Source organism: Caretta caretta, chromosome 7 (genome assembly GCF_965140235.1).
Source record: "Caretta caretta isolate rCarCar2 chromosome 7, rCarCar1.hap1, whole genome shotgun sequence".
NCBI classification, from domain to species: Eukaryota; Metazoa; Chordata; order Testudines; family Cheloniidae; genus Caretta; species Caretta caretta.
This window is the reverse complement of record NC_134212.1, coordinates 97,000,433-97,021,695: the sequence shown is the minus strand read 5'-3', so window position 1 is coordinate 97,021,695 and position 21,263 is coordinate 97,000,433. Positions and strand designations below refer to the sequence as shown.

Below are 21,263 nucleotides of genomic sequence, written 5' to 3'. Positions count from 1 at the left end.
GATGCTGGAATACTGTGTAAATTTTGGATACCTGCAATTCAAAGATGTTGATAAATTAGAGAGGGTTTAGAGTTGAGCCACAAGAACTATTAAGGGATTGAAAAACATGCCTTATATGCTCAAGAAACTCAAACTATTTAGTTTAACAAAGAGAAAGTTAAGGGGTGACTTGATCACAGTCTATAAGTACTTACATGAGAAACAAAAATTTGATTATAGCCTCTTCAGTCTAGCAGACTATGGTATAACATATCCAAGCTGAAGCTAAACAAATTCAGACTGGAAATAAAGTGTTTTTTCATTTGTTTTTTTTAAACAGTGATGGTAATTATCCACAGGAAAAAATGTAATAAGCGTTGCGATAGATTCTCCATCCCCAGCAATTTTTAAATCAAGATTGGATGTTTTTCTAAAAGACATGCTGTAGGTCAAACAGGAATTAATTCAGGGAAATCCTATGGCCTGCATTATACAGGAGCTAGATTAAATTATGACAGTGGTCCCTTCAGGCCTTATAAACTAGGAATTTACGATTGGCATAATTACACTACCATCCTTTAATAATTTACCAACTGTATTCCATCAGCCTTTTCATTATTTTGTCTGGGATTAAAACCAGACCAAGTAGCCCATAGTTACTTGGATCATTCTGCTTATCTTTTTAAAATATTGACATGATGTTAAGCTTTTTTCGCCTCTATCTGAACCTCAAGTGTTTGAGAGTTAGAGCACAATTACAAGCCAAATATCCATTTGCAATATCTGAGGTGGGTTTTTCAAATTTGATGCTGAAAGTACAGTATTATGTTGGGACTGCTCTTTGTAGGTTATTTCATTTGGCCTGCATAATAGCAAACGTAAGTCGTCAGTAGATATGGGACAGTATTACTGTGCTGTTCTGATTAAAAAAAAAAAATAAAAAATCTAGTCTTCCAGTAATAAGTAGCTTTTAAATGTCCCTGTGTTCTACTCCACATTCTTATATTTTTGATTACAAGAATACCGTATATTCAAGGATCAACTTTTAATCTCTTTTTCTTATCCATCTACTCCTATGATATGGTGTGCAAATATTTGTTTGGGGTAAATTTATGTTCTCATATAGTTAATATTTTTCTATCAATCTTTCAATTTTGTTGCAAAGAACAGTCTTTGTTAATTTACATTCTAAATTGATATTCAGATATAACTGGAAAAATATTTTTTCTAATTATGTTTGAAGCATAGTAGTGATACTGATAAAGAATCCTGGTACATACCATCTCTAAAATACAATACAATATTTTATGAAAATTTCAGTAACTTAAAAGTACAAGAGATAATAGTAATTGTATGCTAGCATTTTTCTACTTGGCATTATCATTTGATAAACTTGTAATTTAACTTATTTGAACAATATAGTACCAGGAGCTGATCTGTTTTCAAGCTTTCATTGGTGTGTTTATTTTGGAGAAACTTTTTTTGCCACTTCCTGTTTGTGCTTAAAGCTCCATTCCTTTTTGGAATCTGTGCAGTTCCATGTAATCTTAAGAAAACCCACTGGACTGCTGAGCTCTGAATATTAGGTTCTTACTGATACCCACACCTCCCTGCCAAATGGCTCAAAGAGTAAAGAACAAACAGAATTTAGGTGTGATAATCCTGCTCTTTCAAATCAAAGATTCTAATGTTCCTTAGGATAAAGTATTTTCTCATATAGATCAGCCAGAAAGAAGTGTGTGTGTGTGTGTCATGCAAGGGCCAGCCCTTCAATTTCCCACGGGGTTTGGAAAATATTTAGTGACTTTGTTGCCAATATACACCATCATAAGGGGAAAAAATGCCATTGCAGGCTTCACTTCAGCAAAATCCAGTTAATCTCCTAATGGTACCTTTGGGTTAAAACATGGTAGCTACACAAGCAAGCCAGTAAGATAAATGCCTACACTGATGAAGAGATTGAGTGTTGTTCCCTGTTCTTTCCTTAAGTATTCAGTTGTATTCTGCTTATGTCTGCTATAGGAGCCGAGACACATGAGTATTTGAGAGAAAATTCTGAGTACATATTTCTTAGAGACACTGAGAAGTGTATGGAGTGATAAACTGTAAGTAATTGAAACTGGGAAGAGTGCAGAGAAAGAAAGGATCTTGCAGAATTTGAGGGAGTTTGGAGAAGGGCCATGGAGCATGGGAAAAAAATTGTATGAAGAGAGTCTGAAAAAACTTGGGATTGTTTACCTTGTAAAGGAGATGAATAAGAGAGGATATGATAAAAGTATCTAAAATATCTAATCATATAGAAAAGGTAGATTTGGCGCTTCTGTTCTTCCTGTTGCCATTTGATCTTCTTTTAGGACAGTCAAAGAAATTGAAAGGTACCAAACTCAAAACTGATAAAAGGAAATACCTTTTCACACAACATGTAATTAGACTCTGGAACTTACTGCCACAGGATGTCACTGAGGGCAAGAACTTAGCAAAATTGAAAGAGGGATTGGATATTTTAGATAGATAAGAATATCCAGAGTTAATGCAAACAACAATGTATTGAAAGGAAGATAAAGCTTAATGTTTCAGTACATTAAGAGTAAAGATTGTTGGATGAGACTTTCATATGGAGGGCAGGCCACATGTACATATGTTGGATTTCTTGTACCTTCCTCAGAAGCAGCTGTTACTGGCCACTGTTGGACTAGGGGGACCGTGGGTCTGATCAGTTATGGCGATTCCTGTGTTCCTGTTCGTGATTTCAAGTTGTTAGTATTTGTAGAAGAGCAAACATTCATCGCCTTAATGGACTAAGAGGCTCTAAAATTCATAAATTGAACTATTTTCATTATGTTCAGTAGTACCATTTTTCTAATTATAGGGAGCAGTTGCTGCCTCACTATTCTATTTTTCAATCTGGGGAAAGACAAGTATATCTTTTCTCCAACACCCCCAAACTTTCATCCTAGAGCAGAGGGATTGGAAGGGACAGGAGAGCCACCTGCAGAAAGGCCGCTCAGCTATGGAAGCAGCACTGCTCATCTCACTACCTCCACAGGCTCACTGATCAGCCTTGTGTACTATCTCTGAGCTCAGCAGCAAAGGTAAAGGCAGACTTGCATAGTAGCAGGGGTGCAACTGAGAAAAGAAACAGTTTATCTCCTGGCTGCGCATATGTAGATTGACCACATGGCCTTGAAAAAAGGGAATACCTTTTTTTTTTCCCTGGGTCCTGTCAAGGCTTGTTTTACAAGCTTGTTTTACAAAAACAGTCTTTGTAAACTATTGTAGATTCTGTCCTGTTATAGAAAGAGTGCTGGTCAGCTAAGCCATGGAGGTTGACTTAGGTTAGCTGAGCACGTATGTGTTTGCTTCTGGAAACTCCCTGTCTTCCAGCATTTGGCATGTTGTTACATTCACCTCACCATTCTCTGCAAGTGATCTCAAGCCAACCCTCATGCTCATAAAGAATGGGTTGTGTAAGGAGTTGGACTCTAGGTGAAATCCTGGACCCACTGAAGTCACTGGGAGAACTCACATTGATTCCAATGGAGTCAAGATTTCACCTTCTGACTCCAGGCAGTGTGGTAAGTGTTGAGCCTATAAACAACTCAACAGCACTGCCACCATCTGCTGGTGGCTACTGTCCCACTCTCAGGTAGTGGTTTCACTCCTCCTTATATCCTCGACACCATAGGTGAGCACTGAATTGTGGAAGTGTCTGCATTTCATACATTAATGAAATCCGTAACACAAAATCAACTGGATTGCCAGACAAACAAAACAAAAACTAGTTATTTTAATAGCATACACCTCAACAATCCCTTTACATCCCTATCCCTTAAACTGACTTCCATGCCAGGTGCTCAATAAAGAGAAGTACTGTCTATTTTTATTTACTGCATTGTTAATCTTTCATATAAATCTTTTTTTAAGATAAAAGTGCACCCATCTAGTACCTGAATGCATGAATAACCTTTTTTAAAAGTATATATCCATTTACAGTTTATAGCACCTTTCCTCTCAAAAGCTCTTAAAGCACTTTTCAAACATTCTTACAACTCCCACAAGAATCAAATATTACTACATCCATTTTACAAATAGGTATACTGAAGCATAGAGACACGTAAGTGATTTAGTCAGGGTCATACAATGAGTCAGAGGCAAAGCTGGGAATAGAACCCAGATGTCCTGACCCATTCTCCAATCAGTAAACCACCACACAATTGCTATTGAGAGTCGGGCTATTGAGATTTAATTTGCCATATAGTGGTAAACTGGAATATTTCTTTATTCCAAAGAACACACGATATAAGCCCTGATCTGCAAACACTTATTCTCATGCTTAACTTCATGCAGGTAGGTAGCCCTACTGAAATCAGTAGGGCTAGTCATGTAAAGTTAAGTACAGGAACGGGACCATATATAGGAAACCATTACGGTGGGTGTGATCGCACAGTCCAGAGGCTCAATGCTACCCATATCTTACCAAATTACACATTTTAAAAAGCTACTAGCATAGTCTCCTCAAGGAACATTTCAGATCATGGTTAAATTTTTAAGAGAACACCTTAAAAAGCTGTCATGAATTTTGTGTCGTGAATTTGGGAGGGGGGTGAAATTAATCTACATATTATAAAGGATGCTACAAATCCATATGAACGCTGCGATAATATGTGAAATATAGATAGCAGATATGTAGAGATGTTTTAGGTAGGGCCCTGCAAATCTGCGGATATCTGTGGACCATGTTTGCGGATCATGGATGGATGTGGACACAAATTTTGTATCCGTGCAAGTTTCTGGTTTTAGGGTTTTAGCACTGTAAGATTGTATGAGCGTTAGTGAATTATGACTGCACATTTTTTGTGCTGTCTGGATTTCTTTAACCACTGTTTATACTATCAGATTTGTTTCCATAGTCAACCACTAATGCAATAGATTTTCCAGGTGTTGAATTTCTTGGATACAGTTGATTGCATTTTTGAAGCTCTCTGCAGGGTTTCCTGTCATGACTGGAAAACCTTTAGGTCTGACGGTATTTGGACAGTCAAATTCATCTGTATACAAACAAAGAGAAAAGAATATGCTTTACTTAAGTGGATCAGTCTGGTTTAAAGGTTTGCCAGTGCTTGACAAATATAGTAAAAGAGCCAATCATATTGCTTTTCTGAAGTACTTACAGATCCATTAGTAATGCTTTGATTCCTGCTGCTTTTTGTCCTTTTCAGTTAATGAATGTGGCCCTGTGGCTGAGGGAGCTTGTTTCAAAAGCTGTGAACTATAACTTCCCCACTGTTAAGGAATCATACTAAGATCCTACACTGTATGCAAGACAGACAGTGAGCTAGGTTTTTTTGAAGATTTAATTCAAATGAACCAAAATCTGGGTTAGGGCTAGAGTTCTGTATTCTGCTAGTGATGTGAATGTTCAGTTTCACTGCCTCGACTGTGGTGTTGCTTGAATAAACATGCTCTCAAATGTGTTTTAGTTAATTAAAGCAGATTTGCAATGATTTATGCAAGAATTCTCTGCCCTTGTTATTTTTAATGCGACCTAACAGTCTCTCATACCACCCAGAAGGAGTGTTGTGGAAAAGCATCCAGCAAGGATAGTGAGAGAACAATATACTTTTGTTCCAAAGAAAACACTATGTCTAGGTTTTAACCCTAGGGTTTTATTTTCCAATAAGTTTCAATTGAAGGTTTTGATTGTGTCTTTCACACCAAAAGAACCTTCTACAAACTCATGCGGTATTATAATGTCTCATTTTCATCTTAAATAGTATATGTGTAGTGAAATGGTTAAACATTCTGTGTACTTTTGGAGGCCCTTTCATTCAAATAACTTAAAATAATTTCAGGTTTCAGAATAGCAGCCGTGTTAGTCTGTATTCGCAAAAAGAAAAGGAGTACTAGTGGCACCTTAGAGACTAACCAATTTATTTGAGCATGAGCTTTCGTGAGCTACAGCTCACTTCATCGAATGCATCCGATGAAGTGAGCTGTAGCTCACGAAAGCTAATGCTCAAATAAATTGGTTAGTCTTTAAGGTGCCACTAGTACTCCTTTTCTTTTTAAAATAATTTATAAACAATACTTAATCCCGACAAGATTCCTCACCGTGCATCCCACAATTCATCTGATTTGCAAACCAGCACCATTTTCAAACCGATGTCAGGCAGCATGGAGTAAACACTATGGAGTGCTGTGTTCCCGGTGGTCATTAATACAAACTGGCTGCTGCACATGCATTGGCAGTTGTATCGCAAGGCCTGGTTAATTACTAACTCACATCAGCCCACCACAACAGCACCCTGATGTTACCTGGAAGAAAATTGTTTAAATCCCCTTCTACAGTTGTATCGTGCAATGGGTCATGATACTTATGGAAGAGGTTCCCTTCCCAGCACTGTCAGACTGGGTTTTTGCCTTGGGCTCTCTGACACTATCTCTATGTCAGGGCTTTGTGGGTCAAAGAGATCCTGCCTGTCCAGGTCAGTCTTTTCCTGCTCAGAGTTGTGTTCGGGGTGTTTTCGGTGGTGTCCAAAACATGCTAGGGTTTGGTGGTAGTCCCCTTCACAGACATGTGTTCCATCTCCTCATGGTAGGCACAGACCACCTGAGCTCTACCAGAGATCCTGCTTTTGTCCCTGTTGTTTTTATAACACTGTTGGTGAGCCTTTCCTTTGTTACAGCACTGGTTTTTGCCCTGGGAGTGCCCCCTCACCTTCATGTGGCTTGGTTATCCTTATGCATATCTTGGTGACTGCTGATAAGATGTTACTGGACTGTATGTATGTGGCTGCTATGTAATCCATATGTTACTTTGGTTATGTAATCCATATGTTACTTTGGTTATTCCAAAGAGGATGGCTCTAGACTGTTCTCAATGGTAGCAGATGACAGAACGAGGAGTAATGGTCTCAAGTTGCAGTGGGGGAGGTTTAGATTGGATATTAGGAAAAACTTTTTCACTAAGAGGGTGGTGAAACACTGGAATGCGTTACCTAGGGAGGTGGTAGAATCTCCTTCCTTAGAGGTTTTTAAGGTCAGGCTTGACAAAGCCCTGGCTGGGATGATTTAACTGGGAATTGGTCCTGCTTTGAGCAGGGGGTTGGACTAGATGACCTTCTGGGGTCCCTTCCAACCCTGATATTCTATGATTCTATGATTCTATGTGAACATGCCATGAGTTAGAATTGCAAAAGGGGCACACCTGGCTGTGCATCAGCATTTAAATGGGCAGGTGGCAACTGGTCAAGGTGACCCTAGGGAGTTGAGGGGCTCACAGATAGATAGAGAGGCCAACCCTGGTGTGGAGCAAAGCAGTGTCGGATGGCAGTGGGAGGACTGCCAGAGGCAGAACAATTGATTTAAAATACTTTTTAATGTACTTATCCTCACAACACTCCTGTGAGCTAGGGCAGTGCTATTATCCCCAATTTATGAATGAGGAACTAAGAGGCTAAGTGACTTGTCTGGGGTGACACGGGTAGTCTGTGGTGGAGTAGTGAATCTCAAGTGTAGATAAACCCCTAAATTGAGAACAGTGCCTCCTCTGGTGTGTTTGAGATTTAGCTGTCTCAAGAAGGAATCATTAAGGTTGTGGAGTACTGGATTCTCCATACCTTACCTTGCTGTGACATAAGGTGATTCAGAAAAAGTTACATACTCTTGCTATTCAATGTAACATTAACTAGAGAGGGTTCAGACAGTGGCGCTCAGATCTAGATTAGCTCTAAGATTATGGTTTGGGTCTCAGGTGGAGATGTGGTGGACGGGATTTATGTGAAGCCATTCTTCAAATGCTCTTTGTTCTCCTCGGTGCTCCATTCCACATTTAAGCAGATGTGACAGATGACTTTCACTCACATTGTTTCTCCCCTGGGGAGCAGATGAGCACAGGAAAAAAAAGCTGAAGGGGACAGAGCTGCAGAGGGCTACTGCAGGGAAAGGAGTAAGCAACAGGAAGCAACATTTCTGTTCCTGAAATGATCCTTCTTCCTCTTGGAAAGAAGCTGTCCCTCCTCACCTGCACTGATGGCAAGGAGCTTTTTAAGGCTTTTCTGCACTCCCTCAGCCTGAAGTACAGCCTCAGGAGCATGCGCAGAGCTATGGAAGCACATGCAATGCCAGTCTTTCACAAATATTCTCCTTTTAGCCCTTGAACAACCAGGAATTCAATACCCTCACTTCCCAGAGCTCTCAAAGCGGAGAGGAGGAGAACTGGGCTGAGCAAGGGAGGGTTCAAGTCACATAATTTTCCCGAGTGCAGTGTTGCCACAATTTCCATATGAGTCACAGGCTATTTGATGTTTAAAGCCCCAGCACCTGGAGGCATGGGATTAGGTGAGAATTTCTCTTTTTTTATTTTTTTAAAAGAAGTAAGTCTCTAGCTTCATGGTTGCGGAGAAAAGCTTGAGAACTTGAGCCAAGAGCACACAAAAGACTCAAACAGAAGGCAAATAAAAAGATGCCTAAATGTATAATTAACCCTCCCTCTCCCCCATTTTAAGCCAATCTTGTGAATTTGTGTCTGACTCATGGCTTTTGAATGTTTGGCATTGGCCATATTGCTAGTGAAAAAATCATTTTGTCAAGAGAGGGGAGTTTGGTAAAAGAATAGGGAGGTACTAAAGGTGGAGTGAGGACTGGGAGAGTAAGAATATAGATAACTACATAATTTAGCTCGTAAAATGCTTTCTTAGATTGTGAACTCCTCAGGGAGGAGTACTGACACTTGTTTAGGAAATGTTTTACACACTTATGATAGTCTAATAGACATTGCTGTTAGAAAAATATTTCTTGAAATTGTTTGTTTTCCTTCTGCTCAAACTCATCTTGGTAGACACCATGATTTACCTTGTTTGTAAATTGCCATACAGAAAAAAAGTGATGTTATATAAAAAATACTCCCAATTCTCCTTAGAACACCTCAAACACAAGTTCCCTCTCTGTCCTGTTCAGTCATCAATATCTGTAGGTGGCTAGCATATCCTATTTATTCATTTAGATAAGCTGTCAATACTTCATTCTTTCTTTGTAAGTCAATCTGTCTGGATCTTTAATCATTTTGTTATAGTTTTCTAAATTTCCTCCCAACTGGTTAAGGTTAATATCCTTCTGGTATTCAGCTACCCAAACTATGTGCACTATTTTAGTTTTGGTATCATCAGCATCTTAAAGAATGGGACTGTTATTGTCCTCATCCATGACAATGATGTTTATCTCTGCATCTGTAGCCCACAATTGCAATGGCTTTTTTACCCCCTGCTATTTTGTGTTGCAAGTTCTAGTCTAAGTTGTTATACTACAACAGTCAAATGAATTATGCATACTGTGGAGATAAACATTATATGTTGTTGACATGGAAGAAGCATTATAAACCTTTAAAATAATCTGTCATTTATACCACAGCATCTCAATGTAAATGTCCCCCATCCCACTTTATGCCAATTCAGCAAAGATATTTTTAAATCTCACTCTCACGACCCACACTTTTTCCAACTGCTGTTTTATGGGGTGCCTGGTCCCGCTCCCCTTCTCTCTCTGCCTAACACTCCTGTCTCTGCAGTTCCAATGCAAAGAGAAGAAACAACCTAGAACATGACACATCCAGTCCATTATTAGTCTACCTAAGAAAGATTCATTGATATTTATTGCTGTAATTTTGTTCTAATAAAATATGAGGGCAACCACTCTATCCTGGAATTGAAATAGTTTTGTCAGCTTGTCATGAACAAGATTTGAAATGGAATTGTTTCAGATCGTAACCTAAGCAGTGAGCCTACAGAAAGGAGTAATGTCAAGTGGACTTGCTGCATTCTCATATCTGTGTACAACACCAATACATAGTAACATAAGAAATGCTTGTGACACTCATTGTCTAATGACAGAACTGACTTCCTATTAGCTTTCTAACCTGGGAGGGAGTGATTTTAAAAATTATTAGGGGGTTGTGGTGGTAATCAGCTGAACATGAGCTCCTGGAATGATGCAGTGGCCAAAAGAGCTAATGTGATCTTTGGATGCATAAACAGGGGAATCTTGAGAAGGAGTTAGAGGGGTTATTTTATGTCTCTATTTGGCACTGGTGTGACCACTGCTGGAGTACTGTGTCCAGTTCCAGTGCCCATAATTCAAGAAGGATGCTGATAAATTGGAGAAGATTCAGAAAAGAGTTGTGAGAATGTTTAAAGGATAGAAAACATACCTGATAGATTGAGCTCTTTGAGTTTATCACTATTTAGCTTAGCAAACAGAAGGAAGGGGGTGACTTGATTACTTTCCCTGAGCATCGACACGGGGAAGAAATATTTAATAATGGGCTCTTCAGTCTAGCAGAGAAAGGTATAACATGATCCAGTGGCTGGAAGCTCAAGCTAGACAAATTCAGACTGAAACTATGGTGTACATTTTTAATAGAGTAATTAACCACTGGAATCATTTACCAAAGGTTGTAGTGGATTTGCCATCACTGACCATTTTAAAATCAAGATTGGATATTTTTCTAAAAGATATGCTCTAGGAATTAAATTGGGGAAATTCTATGGCCTGCATTATACAGGATCCCATCTGGCCTTGTAATCTATGAATCTATAAGGGATGTCAAGGCCTGTAAATTAACCTTATTCCATCAGAAAGTTGAAGGATGGTGATATGTTGGGGTCACAGTCAGGTGGCACATAATCAGGATTTGTCGCTGAATTTGGTCCACTGGTTAGATGATTAACTTGTCGGGGCCAGGTACTGACAGGGAGTGTGACATGAACACTGATCCTGGCTTTGACCACTGTCATAAAGGGAAGGGTAAACACCTTTAGAATCCCTCCTGGCCAGAGGAAAAACCCTTTTACCTGTAAAGGGTTAAGAAGTTAGGATAACCTCGCTGGCACCTGACCAAAATGACCAATGAGCAGACAAGATACTTTCAAAGCTTGGCGGGCGACAAAGGGTCTCTCTGTCTGTATGATGCTTTTGCTGGGAACAGAAAAGGAATGGAGTCTTAGAACTTAGTAAGTAATCTAGCTAGATATGCGTTAGATTCTGTTTTGTTTAAATGGCTGAGAAAATAAGCTGTGCTGAATGGAATGGATATTCCTGTTTTTGTGTCTTTTGGTAACTTAAAGTTTTGCCTAGAGGGATTCTCTGTGTTCTGAATCTGATTACCCTGTAAGGTATTTACCATCCTGATTTTACAGACGTGATTCTTTTACTTTTTTTCTTCAATTAAAATTCTTCTTTTAAGAACCTGATTGCTTTTTCATTGTTCTTAAGATCTAAGGGTTTGGGTCTAAGGGTTTGTTCACCTATGCAAATTGATGAGGATTTTTATCAAGCCTTCACCAGGAAAGGGGGTGTAGGGTTTCGGAGGATTTTGGGGGAAAGACGTTTTCAACCGGGCTGTTTCCCGGTTATATATTTGTTAGATGCTTGGTGGTGACAGCAATAAAGTCCAAGGGCAAAAGGTAAAATAGTTTGTACCTTGTGGAAGTTTTAACCTAAGCTGGTAAAAATAAGCTTAGGAGGTTTTCATGCAGGTCCCCACATCTGTACCCTAGAGTTCAGAATGGGGAAGGAACCTTGACAATCACCTTTTATGAAAAACGGTTTTCAACAAAATCTAAAGACAGGAGCTGTCGTCTTGGATTTAACTGCTGCCTATGACACAGTTTGATACAGAGGCCTTTTGTTTAAACTCTCTCGCATTGCCCTGCATTGGGTGGTCAAAATGGTAGAGCTCTTTCTCCAAAACAGGCAGTTTAGAGCTGTAGCTCTTGGAAGTGTCATATCAACGGCCTTCCTCAAGGCTCAGTTCGTTCACTGATTACTGTTCAGTGTGTACCTCAAAGACCTGCTAGCTACACTCTCTCTCAAGTTTATCTATGCCGACGACATCTGCTGCAGCTACCAAGCTCAGTCCTTCTCAGAAATTAAGGCCTTGAATGATGATATGGAGCTCATGGCAGACTATTATTGTTGATGGCGTCTGCAGCTGAGCTTTTCCATGATAGTTCCTAGTGTATTTCATCTGCATAATGCAAATACAAGCCATGAGTTAAACATTTTCCTCAGTGGCCAACACCTTCAGCATGATCCAAATCTGGTTTACCTCAATGTGACATTGGATAGGTCATTAATATATTGTATGTATTAATGTATGTCAACACTCCGAACAACTTCCTCATAAAATTGGCTGGTTCAACCTGGGGTGTGAGTGCCTGGACACTTAGAATATCAGCCCTTGCACTCTGCTATTCAACAGCAGATTATTATGCTTCTGTCTTCTGTCTGCGTTGCTCATTTCACACATGGCTGGTCAATGTAGAGCTTAACAAAGCTATGAGTATTGTTACTATGACTTTAGCCATGGCAATGGAGTTGTTTGTATTGATACTTAATAACATAACACCACCCCACATTCACTGTAAGAAGGCCTCTGTCGTGCTGCTGGCCAAGATCTGTGAGAATAGCAACCTGCCTTTGTATGCAGAACTCTTCAACCACCGACCAGTTTGCCTGTTTTCTAGATGCCTTTTATGGTCATTTATGGCACCACAAGACGTGACGGTGGAATCTGCTTGACACAGTGAGTGATCAGTGATGACAGTCATTGATCACTCTTTCGTCATCTGTCCATCAAGTTTTGATCTACCAAGGCCCCTGTGGTCATCTCTGAACCGATTTTGAACAGGACAGGGCAGCTGTGCGGCCAGTCTCTTTAAATGGGGTTTTTCTAATGACCTGTGATGCAGCTGCTGTCAGCTTCAGACTATGTAGCATATCTTTGAGTGCCCACTGACTTATTTTGATGGTGGGCTAGTGGCTCTCCACCTGGCTTATGATGATGCCATCAAATGACTGAGCTCAATGTGCATATGTTGATATACTGGATATTCCACCGGAATGAATTGTTGCCTTGAAAGCCCGTGTTTCCTGAGTGTCAGGGTTATTCCACTCATTTTGTAGTTGCTACTTTGTTAGAGTCAGAGACTCTCAGTTAAAGAGATGGAAAGGTACAGTCTGATCTCTCTACTCCTTCACCAAATTCTATCAGACTAACACCTTTGCCTCAGCATGGGTCTTTGTATCAGAGTGCTGAGAACAGCTGTCTCTGAGTGAAGGACTACCTGACAAATTCCTTTATACTTCCATAGCACAAAATCTATGCAGATACTAAATCTTTACCCGCAAATAAAATTCCATTATCTCAAGATCTACCACTATCAAAGACTCTCCATGATCTTGTCACTCATTTTATTTTCTTTAACCTACCATTGGTTATTGATTTAATGTTTAGGCTCTTATACTGCCAGACCAAGGACTATTTTAAAACTGGAGTTTCATTGAACTTAGTATCCAAAAAACTAGCACAGCTTATGCAAACTCCTGCTGCGTCTGTCCAGAGCAAGCACCAAAAACCTCTACTCCTGCAACCACACACTGCTCCCCAGAGCTGTCTCCTTTGGCCTCCTCATTAGACCTCCACTCTTTAAAGGGACAGGGTGCAGGTAGATATAACCCTGGCATTCCATTATGAGTGCTAGAGCTACTCTTTATATTTTGACCTTATGATTTAGGGGTGTTTTTATATTAATATAATTGATATGAGTACCCATCATAACTTCCCATCTTCCTAATTGTGGTGGAATCTTTGTCTGGGTAAAACATTTAAAAGTCCTATTCCATATCAAGAGGCCTAAAATCCTTAGTACTAAAATATCTGATTGGTTTAGTGTTTCAGATAGTATGTGTCTGTCGCTGACCAACGAATGCTGGATCAATACACATGAATATTACTTACAGGTAACTTTTGGGAAAAAAAGTTGGAAAGCTGGAAAGTATCTTTTTTGGATGTAGAGGGTAAATGCGGATAGGGCGACAGAGCAAATTTGCCAGGAAACTATTTAGAAAAAGCAAAACATTTAAACACAAACTCTTTTGGAAGTTTCAGAGTAACAGCCGTGTTAGTCTGTATTCGCAAAAAGAAAAGGAGCATGCTCATGCTCAAATAAATTGGTTAGTCTCTAAGGTGCCACAAGTACTCCTTTTCTTTTGGAAGTGGCACTTGAAGAAATAAAAGGTTCTAAATGTTAGTCTCATTTGAATAAAAAATTCAAAATGTGAGGCTCCTAGCACACAGCTGGAACCTGATAATTACTTTAATATAGCAAGTAGGCAGCTTTTTTAGCAATATGTGTTTTATCACTGAAATCAACTAACACATCTGAAAAAATAGGACAAGTGAAAATGCTGAGAACAGTAGATAGTAAGTGTGAAATATTTAACATGTAGTGTTCTCCTGTGGTTTATAAGGAGGAAAAAAAAACCCCTCAAGTTTAAGGTTAATGTTCTCTTATCAAAATAATCCCAAGTGCATCAGTTTCTGATGTTATAAAAACACAGCATATGTTACAACTGCCGATTATAATTAAGTAAGTAGGTACATAAAAACAAGAATCCAATAGATAACTACATTAAAAAAAGATGCTTCTTTGTGTTTTTTATTTTTCTACATCACTTCTAGACCCTGTCTCTAGTTACAAACATAATACTGCATTTGGCTAGAAGCAGGCTAGAAGCATATTTACAAAAAAACCAAAGGGGGTGCAGAAAATATAGCATGAATAGCATTCTTCTACTCACACGTGGTGCATCTTCCATTCTTTCAGGTGCTTTGGTAAAGAAAAGAATGTACTGCGGTTTTCAGAAGAAATTGAACTTTTAGTAGAGACATCAGGCCAGGCTTCTGTTACATGGAAGGGCTTATTTTTTTAACCTTTTTCATTTAAAAGTCCTCTTCCATATCAAGATACTCAACAATGTGGCCACATGACTCTCTTTCCTATCCCCACAGTGAATATCCTTAGAAAAGAAGACTGAGTTAAGTATGTAATATCTAGCAATATTCTACAATACAATATAATGTAACTTAAATTTTGCCAGTGCTGAAGTTCATACTATTTTACTATTCATACTATATACTGTTCATACTAGAACAGTCTAGCTAGGCTTTGATTATAAGGAAACCATTTTCATCTGCCCTATCTGAATGTTACTCTTTTCTGAAGCCATGACTTATTAATATTCCACCCAGAAAAGTTTTTGCATTTTTGGCTTGAATTGCATATTTTAACTATACCTAATTAAGTAAGCATTTGCTGTCTTTACATTATCATGTTTATAAAACCTTCTTGGCAGTTGACATATACAAGATGAGGCACTAAAGAAAAATTAACTGTTGGAAATGTAGTCACTGTGAAGGTCTGAATACAGTTTAAGGTTAAATTTAGAAACGCAAAATTAATTAGTTCTAATTTTTAAACTTTTTTGGGGGGGTTCACATTGGTTACATGAATAATCTTTTAAAAATGAAAAATTTTGAAGACTAAAAGAACCATGTTTAAGAGAAAATAAAACAGGCAAACATAGTGACTGGATGTGCCCACATTGCTCAATGTTTAACTTAAACCAACCATGTTTTATTAGCATCATGAAAATATTTTTCTTCACTACGTTCCCACTCCAAGGAGATTGCCTTATGCAGATAATTTAATATTGGATTATATCTATGCTATTAGGACAAACCAGAAGCAAATCCAGGTGGTGGACAATATGAAGCACACATTATATTGACAAATGGAGCTATCAGCAGTTAAATCTTGTCTCTATATCCAGAATATAATTATTAGAAAACTGGAAAAAAACAAATGATATATACATATAAAGGCAAATATCTGAAGACAGGAATGAATGTATTATACCTAAGTGAGATGGTAGTTCTAAGGTACACAGATCTTTGTAAATCTGGGTCATACTGAACAGTCCAAGTGTAATATTTATACTCTCTGCCACTACAATATACCTCAAAATACGATCTCTTCATAACACAATATATAGCCAAATGACACAATATATAGTACAAAGTAGAATTTCACGTTTTGAGCCTCCAAAACCAAGCCAATTTTAACTTGGGGGGCTTCATTTTCCATGGGGTAATTCAAACTCTGCCTGGTCTCAGACGTTTAGATCAATAAAAGGGAAGGAAAGAACTAAAAAAACACCAAAAAAACACCCAAAACCTAAAAGAGCAGAAAAATTCTACAGTATGTGGGTCAAATATTCAGTTTAAATGCTCAATTTTAAAATTATTCAACCAATATGCATCAAATATGGCTACCTTAGATGTTCAGGAAATTATAAAACAAAATCAGAACGAACACTAGCCCTATTTTGACTTTGACCTTTATGACCTTATATTTATCCCACAATCCCATAACAGAGCACATGCTTGATCTGTGGTGTTTATTTGCTAATGTTGCTTAGGTTATGTTTAAGACTTCGTGTTATACTGTGGAAGAGATTTAATGTGTTGTGCGTAGTATGTTTCCTGACCTGATGGAGATCTTGTGACTGTCAGTGGAAGTGTTCTCTGAGGATGTAAGGGTACAGATAAGGGTTGTTGTATACCTAAGGACTTCCTTGCTTTTAAGGATTTGAGTTTGTGGGGGGGCAAGTGTCACAGTTAACCAGCCTTAATTCCTTTTAAACTAACTTCTTGTTTATGGAATCTATTTAAATGAGAGATGCACTGCACTGATGCATATTTCTGATGTGTTCCTTATTTTGAGGAATGTCACTCAATATAGTCCTAAAGTTATACACTGGTCACAAATCGGGTGTCCCCTCATTTTTATTGTTGAAAATTATTTACATTAGTCTATAAAAAATCATGAAACTCATCAAGAGTTATTTACACAACAGGATTGAGTTCCACAGCATATTAAGTTTTCCTGCGTGGATAATTATTTTTGTGTCCCTCATTCTGGGAGTTTGTTACACACTGTGTTCCACATTTGGGCCTTGGCAGGTTGAGAGGTTATGTCTATGCAACATCTAAATATTTTATATTAATATTTTATTGATTCACCCCTTGGAAAAATCAGGGATGGGGTGAAGGGTGGGGGGAAGGTAAAGGAATGGAAAGGGAGGGAAAGGAAAGGAAGAAAGGGGGGTAGGGAGGGGAAAGGAGAGTGACATCTTGGTGTCCATCCACTAGGCATCGATCAAAAATTTCTAAAAAGTCAGACCAAATCTTTTCTAATTTGTCTGCGGTCCCCCTTCTCCGAAATTTTACCCACTCTTTAGCTGCCAGCTCAGCCAAATCACTGTACCAAGCTCCTGCCCCTGGAAGCAGTCTGCTCTTCAGTCTAAGCAATATGAGTTGTTTGGCTACAAGCACTGGGACAGAGAACCAAGCTTTCCATAAATTGGAGGGTTTTCAAGGTGATGGGATAGATTCCAAAACTCAGTTCTTGACATAATTTTTAAGGAAGTATTCATTATCCTATTAATTGTCCTGCTTGCTTCTAGGCAAAAAGATTGTATCCTGGGACAATCCCAACATATGTGAGCCAGTATGGCTCTGAGACACCGATATCTCCAGCAGCAGCTTGTTCTGGCAAGACCTCTGCACTGTTGAAATAAGCGTTCATTATATTTTAATTATGGTAGGAAATACTAGGAGATAGATAAATTAGCATCTGATAGGTTTAAAACAACCTGCTATATGAAAGGAAAAAAGAAAATCTTTGATAAACGTGGAAAGGTTTTGTTCTGCTGCTTTTAGAAAAGTAGGTTTGAATTTCCTGCAAAACCCAGAACTGTGTGGGGAGGTACTTCCCTCTACCTCCAGTTCAGTGTGATAGGGAGCAGGTTATTTCTGTTAGGTGTATGGATCTGACATATACTAGTCATTGACAATGGGGAGATGGGGGAAGAGTTCATCACTGTTTGTAGCAGGTCCAAAGTAATTCCACTATTGTCCTGTGGCCTGGAGGAAGAGGTTTCTTCATTTCCCCCCACCCTCACCCACACACCCAGCTTGTTGACTTATGCAAGCATAAAAATTAACGTTCACCAGCTGTTCATCAAATGTGTGCTGTGCAGATGTCTATTAATTTCACAGTTTTCACACGGCACCACGCTGCACTTGTTGACTTACTTGCTTGTTAAACAGGAGAATGTTGGAGATGTAACTTTCTACTTGTGAAAATGATTATCTTTATTTTATTTACTGCTAAAAAAGAAAATGCAAATGAAGCAGAGAATTTTGTGATTGGTATTTTACAGCGACATCATTTACTGTAATTACATGTTCTTAATCAGCGAAATTATCATGATCTGTTAACCAGATTCTTTTATGACTTTTTGCAGAATTCTGAGTAACAACAAGATCTTGTGGTTAAAGAATGGCTCTTTCTTTGGACTGAGATCCCTGGAGAGACTGTGAGTAACTGATCAGCCTCTGTTCACTTTCCGTTCAAAAATGTTTCTCATATTTGAAATGTAAAACAAACAGATAATAAAATTCAGAAGTTCTTGGATGTATATCAGAACGGGCTTTCTGGGCAATCATCAAGTTAATAAACAAGAGAAATGAGTGAACTGGGATCGAGATGAAAAACGCAGGAAAGCACTACCATTAATTTGGAACTAAAATAAACATGAAGCGAAAGGCTTGTATTGCACTGCATACCCAATCAAAGTGAAGACTGGCATATGTAATGGTAATGTACCTGATATATAGCCTGGATTATTTAACTTTCTAGTTCCCAACACTTCCTTCTATTTTGAATAATTTTCTGTGCAAAGACATTGGGCAGCATTTATTTCTTGAGTGGGACATGAAATTGGTAAAGCTCCATTACAGAGTATTTGTAACTCACAGATTTTTAAAAAGAAAGATGCATTGCTTACTGTGTGTTATTTATTCAGGAGTACCCAAATGAGTTTAGAAAAAGAATCTAAGAACCTCCTGTGAATAAATCAGCAATAAAATAGTTCTTCTCTGAGTGCTGGTCTCTGTGTATGCCATTGTGGGGAATGCATGTGCACTATGAGCCTGAGATCAGAATTTTTTAGCAGTGTCTATTGGCTGTGTCTTTGCCATTTGCCCCTTTGCTCTCCAAGCAAAGGGCATAAGGGGCAGTGTGGACTGCTCCAGTTCCATGTTACCGCTGCATGATCTGAGATGGAACTTCTCCAGTGTTCCCAAAGCTTCTCCTTTTTGAACCAGTAAATATTGTAAATATATCATTTTAAATCACTTAAATAGTTTCCATTAGTTTAGTATAGTATTAGTGTTAGTTACAGTAGAACCTCAGAGTTACGGACACCTTGGGAATGGAGGTTGTCCGTAACTCTGAAATGTTTGTAACTCTGAACGAAGTACCGTTCGGGCTTCAGATCCAGCAGCTGACACTCCAGGGTAGGCTTCAGCAATAGCTGAGCTCCCTCCTCAGCACTGGCAGCTTCCTTGCAGGCAGCTTCTTTCCCTGGGTCAGACTGAGTTTGCCAACTTCCCCTCTCCCGACCCCCCCCCCCCGTGTGAGAGAGAGAGAGAGAGAGAGAAAACAGCACCTCCCTCTCCCAGTTGGCAGAGGGGGGTGAAAACAGTGTGTCTCCCTCCCAGTGTGTGTGGGGGGGTGAGGGGTGAAAACAGTGCACATTGTGTCTGCCGTGGGAATGGGGTGGGGGCAGACAACCCAGATGTGCCTACATTTAAGATGCAATACAGTCACAGTACAGTGTTTGCTTTTTTGTTGTTGCCTCTGCTGCTGCTTAACTGAATACTTCCAGTTTCACATGGTGTCTGCTTGACTAGTCAGTCCGTAACTCTGGTGTTTATATCTGGAGAAGCCCACGTTGTCTCCAGGTGCAACACCTACCACTCCTTTCCCAGCTGAACTAAACAGGCATGGGAAGACAGACTCAAGAAATGCTTTATGGAATGTCTCTAAGGCCACAGTCTGACCCAGATTGATCAGAGTCCCCCTCCCCCGCATACACCAAGAAGCATGCCGCCAAGTTTGGTATAGGGTATGGAAGGAAAGCTGATATAGTTAGATCATCCTGGAAGTCTCCTGCAGATGCAGCTGACACAGCATCATGAGCCATGGCTTTAACAATAGCTATGCACAGAGCATCATGGCTTCATTCTTCGAGATTTCCTCATGATGTACAATCCAGGAAGAAGGACCTGCCCTTTGACTGGAATAATCTCTTCAGCAAAAGCCAGATGAAGTCTCTGCACTCACTAAAAGACTCAAGAAGATCCTTCTGGTCACTTGGAATTGGTCTGAAGGGTAAGTGCCACAAAACCATATCCTATAGACCTCATAAAGTGCTCCAGCCCTTCTACCATCAAAAGGCTTATGAGTGTCCATGGAAGAGGCAGATGATACACTGTAGTAAACAAACGGCTCTTCCAGCAACACCTTTCCAGCCTCAACCCCAGATCAAGAAATACTTTTGGGAGCCGTGATCAACAGATGGAATTCACGCTACCCAAGTCTTCTCTTCTTCAGTTTGGAAGTCGCCTGGCCCACTTTTTCCATACTTGGCAGGACATCACAACAGACAGATGGAGACTTGATATAGTATAATCATGCTAAACTGAAATCCTTTCTCTTCTTCCTCCAAACCTTGCTTCCCTGTCCCTGTTCAGGGATCCCTCTGACAAGAGGAGACTTGCCCAAGTAGTAGTCTCCCTCCTCATTCAAGGAGCCTTAGAACCAATACCTCAACAACACAGAGGGAAGAGGTTCTACTCAAATTTCTTCCTCAGATCAAAGGATCTAAGACAATGCAGTATATTTATTTGTAAGCTGAGATTGAGAATGCTTCCTTTGGCGTCTATCATCCCGTCATTGTCCAGAGGGGATTGGTTTATGGCTCCGGGTATCAAACATCTTGCCATGCAACTGAGAGCCCACAGTTGCAAATGTGCTCCTGTCTCACCCTCCAGGGTAACAGTGTCTTATGCTTATGTAACCTCATTTGGGAGATGGTCTTCACTGTCTACAGGCTGGCTTTGCTCAGACAGTATAAACAAACTAATCTCCCTCTGTCAAGAAGTGAGGACCTCCCTGACTTGGTGGGAGAACAAGGACCAACAGAGTTCTGTTCACTCTGACTTTACCACAGAAGTCTCTCATCACGGATGCCTCTGTTTTTGGTGAGGATGCCCACCTGGTTGAACATTCAGCACAAGGCATATAGTCAGTGAAAGAAGCCAAAATGTCCATAAACCAACTTGAATTCAGAGTGGTCTGGGAGGCTTCCAAATAGTTTCTCCCCATCATGAGGTCTCACCACATTCTAGTGATGTGGGCCAACGTTGCCATGCTAGTCTATGTAAACTAACAGGGAGGAGCGAAATTCACCCCTCTATACAAAAGCTGTATAACTCTGGAATTGGTATATTTGACATCAGATAATTCTGTCAGCCG

The 21,263-nt window shown here is 39.5% G+C and overlaps 1 protein-coding gene across 1 annotated transcript in view; it reads left to right on the top strand.

Moving 5' to 3' along the window:
• The window catches only part of ADGRA1 (adhesion G protein-coupled receptor A1), a 467,766-nt gene that overhangs the window by 53,880 nt on the left and 392,623 nt on the right, over window positions 1-21,263 (top strand). The window contains exon 2 of the mRNA XM_048858295.2: window positions 18,187-18,258. Within this exon, the coding sequence (XP_048714252.1) occupies window positions 18,187-18,258 (72 nt within the window). The remainder of the gene's footprint in view (window positions 1-18,186; window positions 18,259-21,263) is intronic.